Below are 26,071 nucleotides of genomic sequence, written 5' to 3'. Positions count from 1 at the left end.
CCAAATATAGCACCACAGAATAAGAGTATTTCTTTTCCAGCCAGCTGTCCAAGTTGGCTGAGGAAAGTGCTGGATATAAATAAATATATATATACATATGGCACTCCTGAGTAGGTCCCACATATCATATTGTTATGGCTTTAATGCCGTGTTATTCATTTTTACTGCCTGGCTTTCAAAGTCAAATGCAGATTGGAGGAAGAGTTGCCATTAGTACCGTATTCTTCGCCTTTTTCTGTGTCAGCCTCTTGCAGTCCTTGGCTTCAGCGCTCCTTCTCTCCATCTTTTCCCTGTGGTTATAGATTAAATTTGATCAACAATGACCTTTTCTGCTTGGTTTGTTTGCCTCTTTCCATGTTCGGCAAGTGGTCTAATGGGAGCATATCCATAGCCAGTGCGTGCAGGCAGAATGGCACGCTATATTAGAGCCAGGCAAACCAGGCCTGGTTGGTTTGTAAAGGGTATTTTTGGGAATGAGTGGCACTCGTTCTGGTAACATGCCGTACCGTAAACCTGCCAGAACCAGAATCAAGAGGCTTTCAAGGATGAGCGATGATGAAAGGCGTTGTGTTTTTTTCTCACCCCTTTATAGTTTGTTTAATTTCACAGGAGCGACTGCTGAGGGTTTCAGAAGGCATTGTCCGGGCCATTATTATGTTTGGAAAATACAACAGAAGGTTTTTGTCGGAGCCTGTTGTGCTAATTATCGCCTCGGTCATTTGTGATTCTCTCTCGTGAAATAAAACTGTGGGTTAAAATGCAGTGTTTCTGTGCCCGCAGGAGTACCAGTCCTGCAACACTCTGCCATGTCCCGACCTTAAAAAGACCACGCCCTGGACCCCGTGGACGCCTGTCAACATCTCCGACAACGGCGGCCACTACGAGCAGCGTTTCCGCTACACTTGCAAAGCTCGCATCCCAGATCCGAGCCTGCTAGAAGTGGGCAGACAGAGGATCGAGATGCGCTACTGTTCCAGCGACGGATCCACTGGCTGCTCCACTGATGGTGAGTGCATAAGAGGGAAGAGACAGATGGTCTCTTTCCAGCTCTCTCAGCCTCTGGATGTTCCTGTTTTCCTACTCCAACTGTCCTTCTGCAGCTCTACGGGCGGGTTATTGTCCTCCTCGCCTCAAGTCAGTCCTTCTTTCTGTTTGGCTGTTGCTCTTTCTCTTCCTTTCTTGATGTCCTGGAAAAGTTACAGGGGCCCTAGCTCAGTCAACTCTCGTGTTTACCATCCCGTCCTCCTCGCCTTTATCAGACATCAAGGCGTCAGACATGCTAATGAACTTCCAATCCAAAGCCGATCAGCAGTTTACAACTAATTTCATCTGCCGCGCTCACATGCACAGAAACGCAAACAGACACACATGCACAAGTTCATTTACAGCCTCACAAAGAAGCAGCAAACTGCGGCTCTTTATCCGTAATCCAGCTATTCCCATTTGCTTAAGTCGCTGCACCACACGGTCTCAGTCAGCCACACCCCTGGCGAATTAAACGCTGTGAATGTTTGTACAAGCAGCCTGCTAATTGACGAGTTGTTTATGTTGTCCAAGAGAAGTATATGGGTTAGAGAGGAGACATGCAGGATGGCATCGCACCACAGCAAAGCGATTCAGATACAGATGCAGCAGTTAAAGTCTGTTTATGGTGCCTCTCTCTGCCTCAGAGGGGAAAAAGCTGTTTTTAAAGGGCTTCAGAGTTAGCGCCCGGCTAAACTGCGGCGGCCTCCCATCACGCTGGGTTCATCTGTGTCTCTGGGTGGTCTGTTGCTACCACCAATCACACGCCACACGCTGCGATAATCACCGAGGTTAGCCTTTTTGATCTCACCACCTCTTCCTTATTTCTGATTATTAATATCCGTCTTTCTTCCAGGCGCTAACAGTGGTACAAGTTGTTCTCCTCACACTTTGAAGCCAGCGCTTAAATGTTCCTGAAGGGTTTTAAATGAGCGCTGACAAGCACAGAGGCAAAACCTGACTGCAGACTCAAAGCTTTAAGAGGAGTGACAGCCACACATCTGAGACGTTAGAGAACAAAGGCTCGAGCTTTAATAGGTCTGTCTTGTTTCTGATTAGTGGGAGGAAGTAACCGACACAACGTGTTTCATTAGGGGTTGTCACCGGCAGCCCGACATCAGATTAGCTTCAGTGTTAATTACAACAATTGGAGGGAAAAAAAAGCAAGGCAGTGATTTCAGCAGTCACTTTTGGCAATGTGTTAGTCAGTGCAGGATGCAAGCAGACTATAGGATCCAAGCAGGCAGATGGTAATATACCATATGAGCTGAGTAGTACTAGCTGTAAAAATGTAGCTGTTTTTTTGTTTTGGGTGTTTTTTTTCACAGATATACCATCGTGAAAATGGAAAGAGCCGTTAGCTCAGCTTGTTAAAGTGGAAACTTTGTAGCAAGACTACTGCAGGTTGCGTTTAAACCATTATTTTGCAGGGGAGGTTAGAATATCTGTGCTAATAGAGACAGACTTCATTATACGTACTGTGGCAAAGATTATCAACAGCGATGATTAGTTGTGAGGCTGTTGCACTTTACACTTCGCTTTAACTAGATAAGTAATTAACATCACTGCAGGCAATGTTTCTGGTCTCCTCAAAGCATAGCCTTGTGAATAACAGGGTGATTTAATATGGAATCGGTGAAATATGTGAAACAATTTTTTCTTTCTTTTTCATTTACTTTCTGCAAATGTTCTGTGAAGCAAATGTCCTTTCAACATCAGAACGGTTTAACTCAAATCTGTCTTTTTTTTCTCCTTTTTAAAAAAACTGAGTCACGCGTGTTTGAGCAAAAGGGAAAAAAAAGGTTTAAAAAAATACTTCAGTGTGCACTTTGAAACTTCTGTTTCAATTAGCTGCACCGAGTGAAGTGGAGATCTATTGAGGTGTGCGTGGCCCCTGTGTTCTCGTCCGCTCCGTCCCGCGTTGATTGTCCATCTCCAGTCTTCGGTATGATTCACTTCTCAGAGGAGTTTTAAGTCATAACTGTCGAAAAAGAGGACGGACTCCAGCGATCCACTTCTTCATTTCAGCCATTATCAAAGTTGCCATCCATCTGGAGAGCACTGGTGTGTGTATTTGTGGGTGTACGTGGAGGCGGGTAATATGTGCGTTTGCCTTTTTCTTTTTTTTTCTCGGTGGGTGGATATGTGCACGTTTCTGTGTTTGTCTGTGTGTGCGTATGAGACATTCTTTCAATAAGCCCTCCTCCTCCTACTACTGTCCATCTCTCATGTGGTGCCAGATCCCCGGGGACAGCAGTTAACTTTTCTGAAAGCAAGAGGCTATCATAAAGTAATTACTACCACAGCGCTGGTGTTTATTGATACTCAGAACTGGGGCAAAGGACAACGAGATCCCTCTGAGACGGCAGGACCCCGAAAAGAAATGGTGTGTCACTCAATAAAGATTTACTATTTGCATCAGGCAGCCTGCAATCGATTAGAGTTCAGCTCACATCATGCGCTTTACCTGTGAGAGCCAGTGTAAACAGATTGCGCTATGAAGAGTGGCGGGAAAGTTATTTGAGACGGTAATCAATTAGTGCATAGGCCACAATAAACATGATGCTGTTAATCTTTAGCAGAGGACATGTGGAGACACTTAAGGTGAGATAGTGCATCCAAGTACTGTTTTTTCTTCTTTTAAACTGCGCTTTGTCTCCTAGAAATGTATGCAAACTAGTCCGTGGGTGACATAATACTTCCTTTGAATAATTAAACACAATATTTGTAAAATAAAAAAATGTATTATTGTTATCATATTGAAGAAATCGACCATCTGATAAATATCTGCAGTTGCAAAAGAAGTTTGTTTTTGTTTTAAATAAGTTTTTCTCATACTCTGAGTCAGATATCTCCACTTCAGAGGAGTAAGTTCACTTTCCATTTTTATTCTTGCCTATATTTATCTGCATTTTGGAGGGTGTTTATTTTTACAGAAGGGTTTCTTCATGTATCATTCAGTACCTGGTTTAGAGAATAGTTTTTTCCTAGGGCCTTATTTTTTTATAAAAACAAAATTTGTTGGGATTTTTTTTCCCTGTGGCTGTCAATAGTATCAGAATTATTAAGTGGTAAAAAAAGAAAACCCTCTCGTAGCTCAGCTGAATGTAGTCAAAGCTAACAGCGGTTAGCTAGAAGCTTCTAGTTTGCAGCTTTTAATCAGAAACTACCTCCTGCAGCCAAGTGTCGTCTGAAAACGCAGTTTTATTTGTAAATTAAGAATTCATGAATAAATTGGCAGCCGTTTTTGGACCCCTTTTTGCCTTCAAGCCTCTTTCAGCTGCTCCCTGATTCAAACGGGGTCACCACAGCAGATGGATCCAAAGATTGATTTTGTGGGTTTTTATGCCGGACACCCTCCCTGACACAACTCTCCCAGGGATTTGTGTGTCCTCCCAGTCTCAAAGCAGTGATCTTTCATATATTAGGTGAATGTGTTAACCATTATACTATGGCGCTGCTCATCCTTTTGCTTTCAGAATTCTGCCTTAGCTCTCTGTGGGAAAAATTGAAAAAAGATGCCAATCTCCCATCACGTCCCAAAGGTGCTCTAGGGGATTGAGATCTGGTGACTGCAGAGGCCGTTTGAGGACAGTGAACTCGCTGTCATGTTCAACAAACCAGTTTGATTGGCTGATTACATGCTTGCATTAAAAGGGCTCATGCCACCACACAGCGCTGAGACCCATTCATAGAAAGAGCAAGCTGAAATCTGTCAGAAGTGTGAAATCTCCAAGGATGATGAGATGGATAACTTGCGTGGCAGCGTTCGGTCAGGACCATTTTGCAGTCTTTAACAGGATCAACCGTTAACGCCTGCTCGTGTTAACTGATGACCACAGATGTCAGTGCATTCATGCCAATTTGATGCGAAAAGGGCTTAAGTCAACAAATTAGACTTCCAAACTGTTAAAGAATTAACATGTTACTGTTACTGATTTAACAGCTTAAAACTGAGTATAAATCCTTTTTTTTTAAATGTGTGTATCCACTTATTCACATAGTATATAAAGATTCTCTACACATATATTTTTAAGTGAACTAACCTTTTCTTACTGCTAGTTATGTTCTTGTTTGGATATTCTCTTTTGAAGTCAGTGCATGAACATTTTCTCTCACTTGCCGCCTTGCTGTCACACTAATGTCACTTCCCTGTAATTTAATAAAAAGCCCACTTTTCCATGTTGTTTAGGATCTTCTCCGCCGCCCACCTCCTGGGCACTGTGTTTGTACACTCGTGCATCACAGCCATCAGATATACCTGATTTGGATTATATTCAGACACATGGCAGATGTTATTGGCACACACCTGGAAGTGTTATCACGGACATACAGATAAGAAGAAATTAATCCCCTGTCAATACAGGGGGAATAAAACTGCTGCTGGAGCCAACCTAGCAGCTTCCTTCTGTCTTTGTTTCACTGTTGCCTTGTGATCGCTATCTGTCTTTATTACGAGAGACAAATTATGACTATATGATTTAACCAAGCATTTACAATGAGCTTTTATGTAACATACTGACTTGTTTCATATCAGTGATCGTAGCTTAATGATAGCGATGAGTTAATTACTTAAGATCTGTGGTGATTTAAGGACCTCTCTTGTCATGTACACCCATTTATTAGTCTCATAGCTCTTGTAGCCATTTTCCTTCTTTTTCACATCTTACATGGCTGAACGAAAAGCCAAACATTTGATCAGTTGGATAAATTTAAGTGTTAAACATGAAGTTCTTTTTAATTTTTCAAAAGCAAAACATAAAATCTATAGATTTCCTCTCCTGTTCATACAGTATTTCCTAATGTTTAGTGCATACACATACCTACACCCCTGCTTCTCATCTGCTTATCTGTGGATGGAAGCACACTGTAGAAGCCTTGCACAGTTGATGGTGTCACCGATATGCCCCCAAAACCTTTAGATACTGCTACAGTGCATGTCTTGTATTTCATCCCCAAATGGCATGTATGCACTTAAAAAATAATAACTTCATACCTCACAAATGACAACGCAGGAATTCTTAATTTTCCGAATCATTTGGTCCTTTTTTGCAGACATGAATTTTGCTTCCTGAAATGCTGTTTTGTCTGCTTGTGTGTTGGTTTGTTAAGCACCGTGCCAAAACTGCTTGGGGGAGAGGTGGAAAATTGGCAAAGGAAGAAAATTCAATGCAAATTCAAATCAAGGATGGCTTCCAGGATTTTTTTTTTTTTTTTCATAACAGCAGCTTGTGAACAACAACCACATCACATCACGCAACTGCTTGGGGCCACAGGCTGTTAGAGGGTCAGCGAGGGCTCACACACTTTACCCCACTCTAGAGCAGGACGATATGACCAAAAATATTTATCACGATATACATTTGAAAATTTGCGATAACGATATAACTGACGATATAATTGACACTAGACAAAATACTTTACAACTCCACAACTTTATTAGTGCAAAAAGAAACCCATCAATGTATTTTCACTTAAAGAAGCAGCTGTTTTTTATGTGCATTAAAGTTATATAAAAATGTAACACTGCAAATTCCTTGCGGACAGTTTAACCAAAAGGCATTTCCAGTGGAAATTGGCCGACATATCCTGAGCATAACCATGTATAATATCCACAAAACTTAAAAAGAGGTTATACACACACAATACGGTAATATTATGTTGAAGCACAGTACGTATCACTCCGCGAGGCTCCTGCCTGCGATAGCCGTAATGCTCCGACAGTCCATCAAGCGGTGCGGGTTCGTAGCTTAGCAAAGTCGCACTAAAACATTTGACAGATTTTCGAGCGCCGTGTACCACATAAAATCGTTTCGAGGTCAGTAAACACAACCAGAATTCATACATAAGGCACACGGGATTATAAGGGGCACTGTCGATTTTCAGAAAAATCAAAGGATTGATTTTAAGTGTGCCGTATTTTCCAAACAACACGGTAATAACGACGGCCCGCTAGCATGCGCTACCGAAAATAGTGCTTTGTTGTGTATCTGATGGACGAAAGCTAAACCAGTTCCACGTCACTGAAGTTGCAGCATTTTTACAAACCAACTCTGGTTCATCCGTTTCATTTAACGATCCACTTTCGCTCTTCTCTGCGTCACCGCCATGTGTGTATGTAAACATAGGCACTGCGCATGCACGTTTTACCCATATTCTATCGCGATATTTCATTTTCCTATCGTTGCCCAAAATTACACCGGTATTACCGTGAACGGTATGATATAGCCCAGCCCTACCCCACTCTCCCATAAGCTAGCAGGGGATTTGCAGTGGCATCTAAAAGAGCCCCAATTAGAGGTGTGTGCAAAAAAAACACCAGCTGTTTAACAATGTAAGAATATGTTAACCCTGTGTTATGCTTTCTGTGTGGGGATGAGAGTCAAGTACAGCAGACTCAGCTCCTTCTCTGAAGCCAAGAAAAAGTAGCAAAATATGAATAACTATGTATGTTTGGTGTAGAATAGTCAATCCTTACCCTCAGCTCTCTTTTTAATGTAACTTCAGATTTTTTAATGCGTGGAAACTATGTCTAGTAATTTTCTTCCCTGCTCAGGTCCCCAAACTGTCACAGGGCTAAAACACAGAGTGACAGACAACAGACGGCCTCGCATTCACACACCTACAGTCAGTTTACCCCAACACGCATGTCTTCAGACTGCACGAAGAGGCTGTAGTATCTGGAGAAGACCCACACAGACATATGGAGATAATGCAAATTCAACACAAAAAGGCCCCAGCCAGGATTTGAGCCCAGGACCTGTGAGGCAAAAGTGCCAACCACAGTGCCACTTCTATAATTACAATTCAGCATCCGCAAATAGCTGATCCATTTTTGGACAAAGGAGTAAAGCAATGCTATTGCATTCCAGTATACACTGCAAAAACTCAAAATCTTACCAAGCATATTTGTCTTATTTCTAGTCAAAATTATCTCATTACACTTAAAATAAGACACAATCAGCTACAGAGCAACATTTCAGTAAGATATAGGAACTTGTTTCAAGACAGTGAATCTTGAAACTAGAGAGAAACTAGAGAATATTCACTTGTTTCATTTGCAGATTTTTTTTACTTAATACAAGATATTTTAGCTTGAAATAAGTGACTTTACAATAGCATGTTTAAGTAAAAATCCAGACAGAGCTGCTAACATAGCTCAAATGTATAAGAAGGCATGCCCTCTTTGGTTTCATGTATGTTCCACAAATAGGGGTAGCACGACAACCCAGCACGACACAACCTATGTGGAATTAATAAAGCTTGCTTGCATTCTTTCTTCTGTAATTCCTTACAGTGTTGCTTTTTTCTCAGATTTTTGAACAGACTGAAACCACAACACAACCCTTTAAGTCTTGCCAGATATCAGGCTGCTTGTCATTCAGGACTGTGACTGCACTCTCTGTGTTCGGGGGCGGTGTTTTTTTTTGTTCAGTCAATTATCCACCAATCAAGCAGCCACCTGTATTCGACATAAAACTGGAAATAACCCTCCCACTGTGGCAAGGATTGAAACCAGCTCGCTTTCTATCATTAGTCAGCTTAATGTAAAAGACTTCGTAGCTATTACTCACTGTCTGTGCTGCCACAGGCCAGCCCACTGCACTTTTAATTTTAAATGACGGTTTCTGCAAAGCCATATGTCGATAAAACGGATATTCTTGTGCGATTCAATCTGTACATGTGGTGAATTAGTTAAAAGTTAGTCAGGCTGGTTTTATGTGAAGCAGTGGTATAATCAAGCTTAAAAAAAAAAGCTTTTAAGCTTGATTATACCACTGCTGCTTTAAATGTTTTATTATTTGCATCACACAAAGCCAGAGGCAGAGGCAAAAGAAAGCGCTGTAAAGATGAAAGACGTTTCTTTAGAAGGTTGTGAGTTTGTAATTTTGCTAGCTTGTGCTGGTGAGTGATGGCTTCATTTTATCCCAGGGAGAAACGGTGGCTTGTCAGCAGCCTGATGTGTTTCACTTCAGCTGATCTGGTATCAAGGCCAGGGCCCTCTCATGGACGAGAGATTAGTTCTTGTGCACGGATGTCGTGAGCAGGCACTGAGTAGACACAAGACAGCGCTGAGGGACGACTCTGACGGATGACAACCAACCCAGTGTCCTTATTGTCTTTTTGGTATTCTGACTCGTTCTCTTGCTCTCGTCCTACACTCAATGCTCCCTTTATATGTGGCCGTTACGCTGTTTGTCAAGCTAAAAAGCGCACAGCTTAGTTAGAGACAAAGTTATACAACACATACACCTGGTACCTGAGAGGCCTGTTTCTATGGGAAACTGCTACAACATAGTAAAAAAGATTGAATGCATTCCTTATTTTGCTGAATAAAAGTAAGGACGTGAAGGGCTTCACAAAAGATGAGAGATGGTGAAAGAGTGCGACATCCTGAGAACCAACAATAATCTACAAACAGCTGTTGTTTCAGTGAGGCGAGATTATTTGGAAGAATTGAATATGATTCATTGAGATAGAGAAATAAATGTATTTGGTGATTGGTCTCCAATGACCCATCATGGCAGAACGGAATCCCTAAATAGGATTTAGGACAGGACCCTGGACACTGGTGGTGGTGAAGATGAAGGTGGAGGCTTGGATTGAGCTCTGAGTTTCTGGGTGAGGTGGAAGGAAAATAACCAAGAGCACAGATTTAAACCACGCGGAGTGGAAGCTGATTGGCTCAAAGAAGGCAGGCAAGAAGATGATTGGACTAGACTAAAGACATCAGTACTGAGATTGGCATCGTGGGAAAGTTGTAGTAATGTAATGAAGAGACTAGCAGCAAAGAATCCAGGAATGCAGGCAGATGAGTGATTACAGATCTTCCTTACTTAACTTGTGCATAAGCTTCATATCTAATTCCATCCATCCATCTTCCATTTATCCAGTTTAGGATCCTGGAGGGGCGTAGGAGTATGTCCCAGTTGTCATAGGTGGAGTACACCCTGGATAGGTCACCAGTCTGTTGCAGGGGTAGCACAGAATCCATTCACAGTCACATCCACATCTATGACCAATTTAGATTTGCCAATATACCTGTCATTTCTGTGGACTGTGGGAGGAAGATTGAGTACCTGGAGAGAACCCACGCAAGAAAACACAGACTTCACACGAGCAGCATCGAGCAGTGATTAGACCTGTTACCTGTTGCAAGAAGGTTCAGGTTCAGGGGAGTTCTGTGAATATAGCAATGAAATGTTATAGATCAATTTTGGTCTTCCTTGACTTGATTAGAGTGCACTGGTGCACAGTTGTTAGTGTATTTGAAACTGAAACTCAAGCCAGGAGGTTAAAAAAATGGACCTATGAGGCAAGATTGTTTCAAGGCACATTTCTGTAGCACACAAATTGTTCAAGAACACTTGTGTCTCGTTTTATTTGTTATAAACAAGTGCCTAAAAATAATCTGTGATTACTGTCAGCTTCTCTTGCTTTCTTATTAGCACCGTTTATGTGCATCGCATCTTTAAACTCAGTTTTTAAAAATCTTACAGTGTAACTATAGGTCATGGACTCGTGGTTTGCCAAACAGCAAATATTTGAATGCTTCAGAATACAATCCCTCTGAGGCTAACTGAGATTTGAATGGGTACACAAAGCTGAGTATCAGGAATTTTTAATAGCGAGTAGTCAAAACCACGCAGCAGCACATTAATGTCTAACCTCGTGTTGTGGATGAATCGTCATAGGTGTTCTCTTGACTGAGAGAGCAGCCACACTGATCATTTTATTTTATTAAAGATTGAAGAATTTTGGTCATTTTTGATACCACAGTGTTTGTTTGAGTTTGGGAATTGAAGAAGAGTTTAGTCCCAGAAATGGCTAATGACGTCGGACTTAATGGGCGGAGTTCCTTTGTTGGTGTGCAAGAACCTTATAGCACTACTCCAATCAGGTCTTCATGGTAGAGTGGGCAGACAGAAGACTAAAAGGCATGTGACAGCCTGCTGGGGGTTTACCAAAAGGCACCTTAACAGCTCTCACACCATGAGAAGCAAGATCCTCTGCTCTGATGAAAGAAGGATTTAACTGTTCCGCCACGATTCCCAACGACATGTGTAGCGAAAACTATGCTCTTGGCATCACCTCGTTAGTGACACCTCAACACTTTAACACAATAGTGGCAGCATCATGCTGTGGAAATCTGTAACAGTGACTGGGAGACTAGTCAGATGGAAAAATGGATGCAAAAACAGATAAAAACCAAGCAAAAGTTTACATTTTAAATACCCAATTGCCTAAAACCATGCGGAAACACGGGAGCATCATCGGAAAAACTTTTCAGAATTCAATAGTGCACTTCTAGAGAGACCTGAAATTGGCTGTGCACCAACACTCCCCATCCAGCAGGGATAGGCTTGAATGATTCTGCCAAGAAGAATGAGAGAAACTTTCTGTTCCAAGTGTGTAGTATCACTCCCAAGAAAACTTGAGGATGTTATTGCTGCCAAAGATGCTTTAACCGTTCACTAAGTGAAGGGTTTGAATGCTTATGTAAATGAGGTATGTAAATATGAAAACCCCTCCAAAGGCCTGTTTTGCTTGTCATTGTGGATGGAGTACTGTGTTCATTTTGTGTAATAAGTTGATCCATTTAAGGAAGAGGCTCTTATGGAAACCTCTTGGTCTGCACTGTGTGTCTTTACGGCTTAAATTGTGATGTTTCTGTGTATTTTTTAAGTGATGCTGCCTTAGTTGCAAGATCCCGCCCTGTATGCCTGTCAGTTATGCCTCACCTAAGCACGTAACCCGTGCCCTCCTCCAGATTGCTGTCAGATGAAGTTCACAACCTAATTGGAATTAACTTGACACCAAACTTGCAGGGTAAGATTGGGATGCCAGTGACACGCTGCCTGTTTCACCTTCGGCCCCAGCGCTTTACAGAGCGGCACAAATTTTTGTGACTTAGAGTCAACAAAATTAGGAAGCCAGTGTAGGCAGTTAAAAAAAAAAAAACACCACCTGTCAGAATTTTTTTTTTAAATCACTTTTTTTAGTTTTTTGGCAGAAAGCCACTACAGCATGTCTGCATGAAATCATGGCTCTAAGCTCTTAAAAACATCGTACCCGAAGGTTTTGACAATGCCGTCTAAACAGTTTTCAACAATAAAGCTTAACAGCAAAAGAAAAGTTTTTGGGTGCTCACATTCAGGCTCAGTGATGGGCTTTTCTTTGCCTGTGTTCTCTGACATTGATTCACTTTCAGCTTTGTTTCCCTGTTTTTTTTAATCTGGTCTGACTGCTACCTCAGAAAGCCGAGCACATTATCAGGGAGAAGGATCTTTCTTTGATGGTAGCAAGTTTCCTTAGTGCAGGTAAAGAAATAAGTTTCCTCTTACACTGATTGTTGGCCATCATAGATAGTTGCATTGGCTGTTTTTTTTTAGTTTTTTTTTAATACAACAACCATGTGCTTGATGTCCAGCAGAACAGCCAGCAGAACCAGCTGAACATTTGTGTTACTCGTGATTGTATTGGCAGGAGTGATAAATGGAAAGCGCTGGCCTTGAGTTTCTTTTCCTCATATGTGCTCCTTCTGCTGTATTCAAAACAAGAATCTGGTCAACTCACCAACTGTGAGACTATGTTCATCAGTAGACGATTTATATAGAACATAAAAAGGTAAATTATCTATAAGATGTATATTTCATATATGTCCTGGTGTGTGCTGGACACAGGGCTGCCTGCTGTCACTTATACTTGGAGGATGGAGGACAGTTTATCTCAGGATCTCTTCTCTGCTATTTGAAAGTCATGTGGGTCTTTTGGCTTCAACAAGCCACGATCTCCAGCTTGCTTGTGGTTTGCAGCTGAATATGAAAGGGTTGGGACGTACATTTGCACCTCCAAGTCTGAAACCATGGCTCTTAGTTGGAAAAGGAATGGATCAGGAGTGAGTTGCTGACCCATGTGGAGGAGCTTTAGTATCTTGAGGTCTAGGGAAATGGATTGGTGTGGCGTCTTCTGTGATTTTGATGCTGTACCTTTTTGTTTTGGTGGCCAAAAGAATGAGCTTGCCGATACACATGATGGAAATAAGTTGTCTGGGTTCAATCTTAGAGATAGTTTGAGGAGCTCAATTATTCAGGAGGAACTAGGATATCTTCTGGGTACCTCCTACGTGGGATGTTCGGGCATGTGCTACCAGAAGGAGACTGCAGGACAGATCCAGGACACACTCAGCTCGCTTGGGAATGCCTTGGTATCCTGAAGAAGCTAAAAGGGATGGATGGATGGATGGATGGATGGATGGATGGATGGATGGATGGATGGATGGATGGATGGATGGATGGATGGATCAGGCTTTTCACCTTCCAACAAGGTGTTTATTTCAGTTAATTTTTTTCATACTATAAAAGTGAAACCTGAAACCTGCATATGGAAGAAAAGTTGTAGTTACCCTAATCTTCTTGTCATAGTTATTTTATTGTTGCACTTTGAGACAGAGACAATTGCCAGCACTCTCCTTGATGGTACATTCAAAGACAAATTGTCAGTCAGAAGCTGCAAATCTTATGATTCAATGCAGAGCTTTCTTGTCAGAAAATCAAAGCCCTCGGGAAAAAAAGACAAAAACACAAGCAAGCATGGGCACTGTGAAATGCACAAGGTTGGTTGTTAGTGTGGTTCAAATTTTGGATTTCAAACATTGGCAGGGATGAAAACTAAAAACGATATGAAGTTAATGGTGCTGAAATTCAGCCATAATGTTTAACCTCCTGGAAATCCCTTTAAACATTAAACCCTGCAAACACCACAAAGTAAATAAATGTGGTTTATACTTGCTGGAGGTCGAATAATGTGCTTTTAGTCCTTGTATCCTTGTAAGCCTAAATATTACAGAGCGTGAATAAAACCTTCTCAGTCCAATAAATCAGTCTGTAATCAAACCTGGAAGTAGGGATGACAGTATTTCAGCAGAGGACACCGCTCTCTGAAGGTGCAAGTTGGGTCTTTAATCCTCCTTATAAAAACATGACAAACTCTCCGGATTCAACTTAGGTGAATTCCAGAAACATCCCGTTCTAGTACATTCAGTAATCCATCTACTTATTTCAGGTTAGCATTTAAATCCATGTTCTTCTGTGTGTGTGTGTTTCTGAACTTGTGCACTCGTTCCTCGCGCTCTTCAGGAGTGGGTTTTTTAATTGCACTTTTACAAACCTTTAATTGCCTCTTCCTTGAGAGTGTTCCTCTAGAGGGTTTCTGGGTCAATCATCGCCCAGCAGACGTCAGGACAGCACAGGTAAAACGGCCACGCTGTGCTGCTGCAAACAGCCCGAGCTCCTAATTTTATGGTTTTACAACTCGTACCATATGTACGAACGGCCATACATTTCTAAACACTTGCAGGCACACACACATTGAAAGAAATGGGTCCCTCCTCAGGGAGACATTGCTGATCTGATATGGAAAGTAAAGGCGGAGGGGGAGGAAGAGTAATAGGGAGTAAATGTGCAGTTCAGAATCTAGGACAGGCTGGAAGAAGCACTTCTCCTCTCCTCTTTTCTCCCAGTGTGGTCTTGGTTTACTCTAGTGCTGATAAAACTTGACAGTTCATCTCTCTTCTCTACTGAAAGTTTCTTTTTTTCAAATGTTTTCCACCTGTTTGCCTCTCACATCTGTCTATCTTGAAGCTGAGTTGTCTTTCTGGTTTGCAGATGTCATCTCAGCTCCATCTCTGTCTTAACAGTTGACTGTACAATACATTCGATTGCAGGGCGTTGCGTGTCTGCGCGGCCTCGCATATTTTTTCCTTTTTTTTAAATCCAACATTGCTCTTTTTCACAGCATCCATAATCCCACACACACATAACTTCGCCAGTTTGTTTACAGTGCAATTTGCCTTTGAGCTGGGTGTGAGGTTCAGCGAGGGGAGGAGGGGGGAGGGAACTCTTTTTTTATGTCCTAGTTTCTTTGCGGTGGGGACTATTGGATGCTGCACTGTGTCCTTCCTAGCTTTGGCTCAGCCTAGCCTGTCAGGAGAGCGAGGATTAATTCTCTCCGGCTGTGTGTGGTTCTTGTGATGATCGATAGATCCAGTCGCTACCTATTTGAGAAGGAGGGCACCAAGTTGTTTGTTTTGGCGACAGGAGGGCAGCTCCTGTGAAGTAGCGTTAACAATATGCACAGTACATCAGAGCAGTCTCCGGCAAGAAGCTTAAACAAGCAAAGGGAGCAAAGTGCAGTGTGTGTATGTATACTGTATTGTGGGTTACACACAATCCAAGGCTGTGTTTGCACATACTTGTGTTGTATGTGTGCCTTGACTGCAGCGCTCTTGTAATGTGTGCGACATATTTGCACATATGAGAAGCATTAATGTGAAGCAGTCCATCTCCCTTGGCGCAGTGGTCCAGTCTACCGGGCTACTGAAGGCATGATAAAAAGTATGGGTCATACTGGCAGGTGGGACTGTCCATGCCACTTCCTGCTCAGAATCGATAAAGAGCTGGGGGCCTTGAGCCCTGGACGGGCCTGTCAGCACTCACACCATCTTGACGCCGGGGTGAGTCAGCCTGTGCACCGCCAAGGTCAGCCGTAGTTATGAAGAGGTTGAGGATTTGCACTAGGTAAACACACTCTCTTCTCCCTGAGAATACAAAGCAGTCGCGCCATGATAACTGTCAGTGAAAAGAGCATGCTGACAAAACAGCAAGGCCAGGCTGGAGGACGGAGAGATAGCAGCAAGACAAAAGGTAGGAGGAGGTTAATAGCAAAGGAAGACAGAGAGAAAGAGAAGGCTACAGAAAGGCCGTCCGCAAAATAGATGAGATAGTAATAATAAAGAAAAATCAAAAGATTAAGAGGAGAATCAGATACAAAAGGAAGGTTTCACGCTTGAATAGCTAAGATTCGTGATCCAGATGTGCGTCTGCGGTCTGTGTGAAAAGCCCTAATACGCTCTCCTAGCGCTCATTTAAATGCAAGAGCAAAACGAGACGGAGCGCAGAATGATGCCGAGCAGACGCGGTGCAGGCACTGAATGAAGATTTGCATTATTATCTGAAAAAAAAGGAATATAAAAATCACAGCACAGTTTGCCGAAGGAGTGAATCATCAAAAGAGCGCTCGGTCAGTGACTGTAGTTCCATCGGATGTTTGAGTGATTATCGTTCAGTCGAACAGACGAATTTGTTCTTTTCATTCAAAAATGCCAAAAGCTTTCTCTCTCCACTCATTCTGCTCATTCTCTCAGAGCAAGGAGCTGATTAATGCGCGCGGTAATTACAGTTTAGTAGAAATTAGGGTTTCATATTTCATTAGGAATCATCTATTCGACTCATTCCAGATGAGAGTACACAGAATAGTCAAGTGATGTTGTTTGATGAGCGAGCATGTTCGCGTGTTGACGGGGCGCACGCTGCTCTCGCTGAATCCATCTTTAAAGAGAAGATTAAAATCATGGGTTATGTTGTGGAGCTGATTTCTGGTGGCATGTGCGTTTGTAGAGGTTTAAAAGTTTCATAGCTCAGAGTCATGCTAGCAGTTTTGTGTGGCACACACTAACTTTGCACATCCTGATTATAGCAGGTGGAGTGTTTACGGTGGTCATCGTGTCAGTATTGCAAGTTACCATTTTCTAATTAGCTTTAGCAAAGAGTGAGGACGATAACAGCCGTTGGTTTTACAGATATTGGATCATAAACCAGAGGGTTACATAGTGATGCAGCTGGTGACAACATTTTGGCATCACATTGGCACCTGAGTCTTACTTTCTGATTCATGACTTACTTTTTTCAACCAAAGTCCCAATAAGAAGGCAACTACACACAATTTCCAGCACTTTCTGTGCACCTGTCATAAAAGTAAGAAAAAATAAGAAATATTTTAAAATAAGTCAAAAATTTGTTTCAAACTAATAAATACGTTGTCATTTATTAGACAAACAACAAATTTAATTCACATTTTTTTATGCCTAGATGTGAGCCGCCGCGCTGGACTTCCCTAAGAACTCAGAAATTAATCAAGCATAGCATTCAAACACTAAAACTAATTTTTCTCTTTAGGGATGCAAGGAAATAACTGTGATTTGGCATCTTAATAAAAAAAATCATACTGTGCTTTAATGTGTTTCTGTTTCTTTTATAAATTAGTGCATTTGAAAAGTCATGGATAAGAACAAATTTTAGATTTTAGCATTAAAAATATTACTTCAGTTTAAGAGCTTGCACATAACGGTGGATTAACCATGATAAAAAAACATAAAAACTCATTTTGGTAATTACCAATACTGTTGATTTAAAGCGGCTACAACACCTAATACGTTGTACCTAATTGCATTGTATGTGTAGAGAAATACTGGAGACTGTATGTTAAAGATGAAAAGTGATGCTAATATCAAAGTGCCTTAAATCTGCAATCTTTCTTATGACCGTCTCCTTTGGCTGCACAAACAAGACAAATTGGATCCAAATCTATGGAGAATCACTACTTCTCACTTCATTTATGACCTTGTAAATGATGGTGTCATGTAGAGTAAAACAGACAATAAATCAGAGTGGGACTAACAACTAACTGTTTTACTGCTGCTTTACTTTCAGATACAGCCCTCTGGTCTGGTTTAAAAACACCAAAATCCCAGATTTGAGTCTTCCAAACAGGACATCATAGGCTAATGGATGACATCATATAGAGTTGGCATCATAAGAACTATAATTAATAATCTTCCTTCAGGTATCACCAAATCTGTTTGCTCAGATTTGGGGGACTAACCTACCAAAAAAAAAAAGTTACCAGCCATTCCTGGATCCATGCTACCTGCATTACTCACACACAGAAGTGGGAATGAATAAACCGGCGTCTGTGTTCCTGATTGATTGTTTGAGACAGCACACTAAGACTGACAGCCTTTAGAAGCTCCTATCATTTGATGAAATCCGTCAAATTGCTTTACAGCAGAAAGTCATTGAAAAACACCACAAGCCAGGAAATGGGCCAGACTCTTTCAGCACAAATTGAGCTAAAGCTTGTAGCTCCCAACTCTAACAGTAAAGGCACATACACTGTTGTCAAGAGTGGTTATTGACTCTCTGCCCGCTTATTGCTGTTGAAAATAGATGCGCACATTGATGCTAGTAAGTGAGAACAGCCGTCTGCTTTCTTCCTGCAAACAGCAGTGTTCATTATTGAGAAATACTAACAATACCACAATTTTAGATACTGATGAGAGTTTTGTCACAATTGTATGTCTTGTTTAGGAGAAGTGCTTCGTCTGGGGAGGATCTCAAGCCACACGGTAAACGGCGGCTGGTCGTCCTGGAGTTCCTGGTCTCAGTGCAGCAGAGACTGCAGCCGGGGAATCCGAAGCAGAAAGAGGACCTGCAGTAACCCAGAGCCCCGGTATGGAGGTCAGACCTGCTTGGGGCCGGCACAGGAGTACCAAGAGTGTAACATTACCCCTTGTCCAGGTAAGAAATCCACAAACATATTCTGTACAGTTAAATACATGAGAGGATTTCAGTTCATTTCATTTATAGTAGCAAAGGCATGCATCGATTTAAAAAAAGAAAAAAAGACTTGGAGTCAATAAGCCTCCTTTTCAGGCACATTTAAACATACACTCCTCCACACGATACTCAGGCTTCGGCTTTTTTGTTCTGGTAGGGTTTTTTGTGTGATTAATGTATAAGAAGTGCAGAGACAAAATCACTGACCAAATTATCAGGAACCACAAAAGAAATCAGTTGCAGATAAGAGGTGTGACGAAGACCCCAATTTACACCAAGAATCAAAGAGACAATCCCTGTGGCTCTCCACTGTGTAATTACATTTCTGGGTAATTATGCTGCCAGCTATGGGAGGCCTTATTTTGTTGTGAAAAGCCCTGAGACAATGCATTTTCAACACTCCTCTAGTGGAAGACGGCAAGAGGAAGCTTTCTAATTAAAAGAATACTCTGTCTGACAAGGAAAGTAAGCTGTCTAAATGGAAATCCACTGCTTAGTTTGGCATAAAGCACACCTGGTATCCTGCAAGGGCGGTAAGCAGACAAGCAGGACGTTGTCTCGGATGATTATTAATCAAGCCCCCCTGGAGAACGGCTTTGCTATCTTGCTAAAAGCCCGGATCGGCGCATCGTCTTCGACACCCGCGATCTGTCTTCATAACTGCTGCCAGGCTGTAAGCAAGCGAAGGAGACAAGAGAGTGAATGGCCATCTATACTATTTTTACAGCCTGTTAATTCATTCAGTGAAAGCAGACACCATTCAGCTCCTCAACAGCTTGAGCATTCTCGCTAATAGGGTAAGCTGTTATCAGCTGCGAGCTCAGATGAGGACTTTGGATGGATCTCAGGGAATCTGATTTGGTTTCTCCTGGAGGAAGGTTGCCACAGGTGCTCGGCCCTTGAGTGAAACGTTGGGTGAATGTGCTTTGATTTTCCTGCACTGCGTTAATACGTGTAGTACACTTTTTCTGGGACGTTGACTGGAATAATGCCACAGCTACAACATGTTGATGAACAGCTCTGCGCTCCTGTCCCCCAAAGGAAACGACTTGAGCAGCAATGAATACTAATGCACACTCAATTAGCACCCCTCTCAAAGTGAGATATTATTTCGAGGTATCCAAGCCAGGCTGGAAGACCAACTTTAATCCTCCTTTGGCTAATCTAGTGCTTTTTTAAAATTTGTTAGTTTGCTGTGAAGGAGCAGAGGAGATGGGGGGGAAAAGCGCAATGCCTGCAATCCATCTGCTTTGGAAACAAATGAATCCAGGTTTTTCTTGAGTCTGCACCCGAGATGAGACGATCCGTCATCGAGGGCCAGGGATCGACTTATGTGTCACTCTGTGATAGAGAAATTACACCGAGATGACAAAAAGCATCGGCAACTTCAATTACCTGCACAGCGCTGCCAGCCATCTCCAAGTCTTTAAAAGCAATCGAAAAGGGGATTTCTCTCTGCTACAATGAAGTGAGGTTTTATCCAGATGACTGGCAAAGGATATTTGCCTCTGCTGTGATTCATGTGTAAAGATGTGCCTCCATTTTTATTGCTCTCTTTATTCCTCTCCTTTTATTTCTCCCTCTCTTCGTTCTCTCGATTCATCCACCTATTTATGCAGCACGTCTTCTCTGATGCAAGCCTGAATATTCATGTCTTTTAAACGTCTGTTGTTTGGCTTGGCATCACATGAAGAGAGAAACAAGGCAGCGGACTGCGATGCTTCATTTATCTTTATTAATCACAGGAGAGAGTGTTATTCCAAGGGTTTAGGGAGGTCAGGCCTTTGCTGTAGCAGCTGGATGAAGCCCAGCGTCTTTCAGTTCAAGACAAAATGTTCTCCGTGCCTCGTATGTCTGTATCAATCATTGGTGTTTCAAAATGGATTAGAGTGACTTCAACTGTCTGTTGTAAAGGACTTGGAGATATGAAAACCCACATTTTTAGCAACTGTTTTATTAGAAAACCAGGAACAGCAGAACTTAGTGACTCTTTCCTGCTGTCTTAATAATATCGCCTCACATTTATATTAAAAATGTGCCACTGATATCCCCGGTTTAGTGGACGGCAGCTGGTCATGCTGGTCTTCGTGGTCCAAGTGCTCAGTGACGTGTGGAGGGGGTCACTACATGAGGACACGAACCTGCAGCAACCCCCCGCCAGCCTACGGAGGGGACATCTGCCTGGGTCTTCACACTGAGGAGGCACTGTGCAACACGCAGCCTTGTCCAGGTACTCACACACTCACACACACAGCTTAATGATAAGCAGCTTCACAGGCTTATTGTTTATTTTCTTTAGTTTCTTTGAGCCCCTCAGAGGGCACCCATGCACCACTAAAATACTCATCCAGTGCAGCACACACACACACTCACATACACCCATCGGACAGGCTGTGTGTGAGGTTTGCTGTCATTGCCGTTTCCAGAGAGCTGGTCCAGCTGGTCAGAGTGGTCCCACTGTGACTCCAGCGGCGCCCAGCTGCGTGTGCGTCACTGTGATGTCCTTTTCCCCACTGGAAACCAGTGCTTAGGAAACAGCAGCGAGACCAGGCCGTGCTCTCCTGACTCCAATTTTATACCAGGTGATCACACACACACTTCCTTCCTTCCTTCCTTCCTGTGTAGAAAAATCTTGGGCAATCATGCATGACTTAACACACAAGTTTAAACACACATACACACACACGCACACACTCTTCACTACCCACCACCATATGCCCACAGCAGCAATTGAGTTCATTTGCAAGAATCCCATGATAATGAAATGCATTATTGATCCCTCTAAGGGACCCGTCTCATGTCAGAGGTCAGGTTCAGCGACAGGGCAGCGCTTTCGTGGATGGTTGGGGTTATAAGTATTTTGCTCAAGGACTCTTGAGTACGGCAGGTGATTAGGTGGGGGCGTGAACTCGGGTGCTACACTTAAGGGCAGTCCCTTCACCCATTCCAACAATCCTGCTGCCGTATTAGTTTCATTATGAGCCTATGAGTCTTGTCAGGCCATGCAGAAAGCACTTACACAAGCAGTTTTGCCTTTCTCAAATGGAAGAAATTGCTCCTGCATGCTGTTTGTATCCGGTCAATGAGGTATTTTTGCTTGCCTCTCTGCATGTGGTGTTTCCATAATAATAATATTACCTTTAATGTTGAAAGCTCTGTCCTAATGAGAATAGTTATACTGTTAAGGCAAGAGCGTGTGGGAGTGTTTTTGCCACTTGTGAACAACTTATTAACAACTTCTTAAATGTCAATTCAAAATAGTTGAGCAGAATGTTAGGTACAAGAAAATAAGATAAACGTTATTGATTGAACACAGAGAGCTAACTGCTCACCGGGGCTGCCAACTTGCAGAGACGCCCACTGTCAGGTTCTGTCTCACAGTCTCAGGCTGCCTGAACAAATCTCGCATCAAATAACAGTAGATGTCTTCTCTTGCCATTGAATATGGTACAGGTTAAAAAAATAGGAGAAGACATTTTGTGTGTTGCTCACAGCTGTTTGTAGGAGTCTTCCCCTTTGAGGTTTGTTAAATATACACAACTTCACCGACAGAATCTATATGTGCATGACAGAAGTTTTAGTATTACTTTATTATTATCAGTCGAGGTCTAATATTAGGTAGGCTTGTGTGCAGGCTGTGTGCAGGCATGCTTATAAGCTGCAGTTATATTTTATTTGGCTACCATTCTCAGGTTCAGTCTTGATTTTTAGCTGTTTCTGCTCTCCTAATTCAAAAATACTCAAGTTTATCATGCATAGATAGACCCCCATAAACAGGACAGGACTCAGTAGTCAGAATAAAGACTAATTTTACTGTACTATAAGTTGCTGTCATTCAGTAAACCTTGATTACATTCTTGTCAGCAGCACAGCAGCATATTAATTGTTTGGTGTATTGTTGTGCTTTGGGACTTGTCTCAAGGATACACTCAAATACATCCCGCCCTCTTTGTCTAAAGGCAATTTCAGAAGTCCGTCCCATCACATTACAGCTACAGCTACCAAAAGCAGTGGCACCGTTTCATTTAGATGGTGGTTTTATAGGTTTAAAATATTGAAAATAATGTGATTCATCTTCCAAAAATTATTGTCCTAATCAGCAAAATAATTGGTTATTCTTCAAAAACCAACTTGGTTAAACATGTCGTCATTGGAATAGAAAAAAAATCTCCTATTCCACCACAACAATGACCAAAAAGGCCTCATTTTTTAACCATCTGAGCTCCAAGTCGAAGTTAGTGACAACCCAACCCTAACTCTAACCATAACCCTGGGTAATTAGAATATATAATATTTGTTTTTATGAAATTGTCGTCCAAAGTCTCGACAATCAAGGAGCAAAGAAACAATCATTCTAACTGGCACACATCAAAAGCAATCTTCATTTCTTCCAGTATGGTGAGTTTAGGGTTAGGGTTACCACTTTGCTTAATCAAAAAACTTAAAGGGTTAAATAAGCCCTGCTCTCTTACTGTTCATGCAGATCAGCTTTTATGTTTTCAAGAGTTCTTAACATATTAATGACAGTTGCATATTGTCATTAAAACTGCATGTTCAATGGAAATTCAGCAATCTCACAAGCTGATGGTCCATTTAGATGACACTAAATGAAGAAACACATTGTTCTTTTATTGCAGCCTAAAGCTAGGCAGTCCTAGAGAGAGGTGTGATTTCAGGCTGCTCTGTGTTGGCAAGTTCAGTGCTACCTGTTGACTGATAAAAAATAAAGAACAGGACAAAGCTGCGACATTAGCAGAGGGTATTCTGAATCAGGGCTTACTTAATGTAACCCCACAAACTCAAACTGGTTAGTTGATGATCAGTCATCCCGGCACAGACCATTTTAGCTTGTGATGTCTATTTATTGTTGATAAAATCCTACTTTGATTGAGTGATAGGATTAAGCTGAGAGTAATTAAATCAAGTTTGCAATTGCAACACATTTGAAAACAACTGAAGTTGACTAAAGTGCCGTACACGTTGCATTGCAAGTCATGTCAGAAATATGTGCAAAAAAGCAAGACACAAAAGAGAATTTACAAGATCAATGGGTACAGAAAGCGAACATGATATGGGATGGAAATAAGACAGAAGATAAAAATGGCTAACACGCCTAGGAACAACTCAAGGTGGTTGGAAACATCTTAAGATGTTTCCTGAACCGAGGGGTTAAGTGATTATGAGAGGGAGGTTTTTACAGAGCTTTGAGAAGTTAGGAAAATCCTTACCTTTTAAAACCTCAGCATACTTACTGTGAAACCACATGCACATTATCTGATGCACACACCATCAGTATTGACATCTGCTTAGACAGGCATCTCCCTATCGACAGCCAGTAATGTGAGACACAGAAAAGTATCGATCTCTGCTACACGGAGATCAGTGAAACTTCTCCCTTTATCTGAGGATTCTTGTGCTGATGTTATTCACATTGTGTTACAGGGAACACTGGGAGGGCCGCGTCTGCAAAAGCTACCCATTCACGAGTAAAGTCCCCGGGTCTAGAAACTTCAGGGATCATTAGTTATCAGACAGAATAAACATTTGATTGAAACATGGATTTGTAACCTTTTCTGTATTAATTAGCAGGCGTATAATACTCACGAGAACCTTCACAGATCTTTATAGAATTGCCCATTTGCCTTTATACCTTATCATCCATCCCATTTTATGGGAAAGGTAGTCCATTAGGGTTCATTAGCAACGTCTTGTACTTCATTTCCTTTAATGGGAGCTGATACTTTTCATAAACCACTCCAGGTGCCACAGCCGTGATTAGCTTGTGGAGTTTTTCACGATAATCTGTGCCGTATTGAGCGCAGCTTTCATCCCCACATTCACCTTCAAGGGTTCACTTTGTCATGCTAACAGGGGAGCGTATATGTGTTTGGCTATATCCCTGATACCTCTGCCTTTTCTTGCTGTTTCTTTTTCCTTTGCCAGAAGTCTCGATCGCACGCTCCAGTCAGGAGGAGAGGCGCTGTGGAGGTAATTTATATGTGTGTGTGACAGAGGGGGTGAGATAAAGAGAGGGGGGATATAGCACCTGGCAGAAAACACGTACAGTATCATGGGCAACAAGATAGCTTTGCAATCCTGCTTAGCGGCACAGAAACTCTCAAGAAGCAGGAAAGAAGACGGTGGGCAGAGCTGATCTTATGTTCGCATTTTTTAAAATGCTTATTTCCTGCGATAAATAAAGCTCTCATTTCAAACTATCATATTCTGAGCAATCATCAAATTCTAAATGTATTATTATGTTAAGACTAAGGTTAAATGAGTACTTAAATGATGACTTATTTGCTATTATCAGCTGCTAATAGCTGTTACAGTGTTGCTAAGGGTAGAGCAAATAGCATCCATTAAGCATTTATATTTTTTCTTTAATCTTCTCTTCTCGTGCACACAGTGTGTAAACAGAGCATGTCATCTCCGTGATAGATTGTTTTCCTCTTGCACAAACCAAAGAAGGGGGAAAAAAGAGCAGCAACAAAAAATCATCTATTTTCTTCAGCAATACAGAAGGGTCTTTTTTACTGTAAGACACTCCGTGGTTACCGTATGAATTGCTGCTTCAATTGCGCTTCCGCCATGTGAATCGGCAGAGAATTACCCGCAGCCTTTCGCTCTCCTTCCAGACTTCAACCTCTTCCACATGATTGCCGTGGGGCTCAGCAGCTCCATTCTTGGCTGTCTGGTCACCCTGCTGGTCTACTCGTACTGCCAGCGCTACCAGCAGCAGTCGCACGACGCCACCGTCATCCATCCCATTTCAGCCGCGCCGCTCAACACCAGCATCACCAACCACATCAACAAACTGGACAAGTACGACACCGTGGAAGCCATCAAGGTCTGTAGACTTTATTTGCCCCGGGTTCGCGGCGGGTCACGCTTGACAAACGTTGAGCTATTTACAGGCAACATTTCCTTACTGTTTGACTTAATCAGCTGACGTCCCCACTCTGAGTCAGCGAGCAACGGTTTGCCTCTTCCCCGGGTGTCAGCTGTGATTAAATGCACTTCTTACTGCATGACTCTCACTGTCACGCCACCTCCTGTCGTGCTCAGACACTCTCTAGTTGTGTAACAGATAGGCAGCTGTGCGTTCATCCTCACTCCCTGTGCTCCTCTGCTGTGTGTCTCAGTGTGCGACTGTTCTGTGTCAGTGGTCATACACTGCTTTCTCATAACATACAAAAGTGCAGTTACTTATTAGAGCGAGTAGGAAGTCGGTGAAGAGGCTTTGCATCTGCACATTTGCCTGCTTTGTGTCATTATTGCATCCTAAAGTGCAGGCAGAAAGTCGGATGTGTGAGAGCCAGTGAAGGAAATCCAGCTAGTCTCGAGGCACAAGCAGCCTCTTATCCACTGCTAGATCAGGCCTTTACTGCCAGACTGGGCAGCTGATTACTATTTGTCCACAGATACCCCGTACTCCAGCTGGGCTTTTCCAGGTTCCCAGTGCTCTTTATTAAAGGTTTAAAAGATAGTCTAGTGGAGCTCACTAGTGATAGGCAGCTATTCTAGATGTAAAAGCTGTTGTTTTGGCGCAAACAGGGAATGCCTTTAGTACTACTTTATGTTTCAAGTAA

At 42.2% G+C, this 26,071-nt stretch overlaps 1 protein-coding gene across 5 annotated transcripts in view; it reads left to right on the top strand.

The window, feature by feature from the left end:
• The window catches only part of sema5a (sema domain, seven thrombospondin repeats (type 1 and type 1-like), transmembrane domain (TM) and short cytoplasmic domain, (semaphorin) 5A), a 140,033-nt gene that overhangs the window by 108,990 nt on the left and 4,972 nt on the right, over positions 1-26,071 (top strand). For all 5 annotated transcript variants that reach the window (XM_039617765.1, XM_031750114.2, XM_039617767.1 and 2 more), the window contains 6 exons: positions 781-1,006; positions 18,231-18,440; positions 20,539-20,709; positions 20,906-21,061; positions 24,423-24,467; positions 25,118-25,329. In XM_039617765.1, coding sequence (XP_039473699.1) covers positions 781-1,006; positions 18,231-18,440; positions 20,539-20,709; positions 20,906-21,061; positions 24,423-24,467; positions 25,118-25,329 — 1,020 coding nt within the window. The remainder of the gene's footprint in view (positions 1-780; positions 1,007-18,230; positions 18,441-20,538; positions 20,710-20,905; positions 21,062-24,422; positions 24,468-25,117; positions 25,330-26,071) is intronic.

The sequence above is a fragment of the Oreochromis aureus genome, linkage group 9 (assembly GCF_013358895.1).
Source record: "Oreochromis aureus strain Israel breed Guangdong linkage group 9, ZZ_aureus, whole genome shotgun sequence".
Lineage (NCBI taxonomy): Eukaryota > Metazoa > Chordata > Actinopteri > Cichliformes > Cichlidae > Oreochromis > Oreochromis aureus.
The sequence above is the reverse complement of the archived record's forward strand: the minus strand, read 5'-3'. Positions and strand labels throughout refer to the sequence as shown.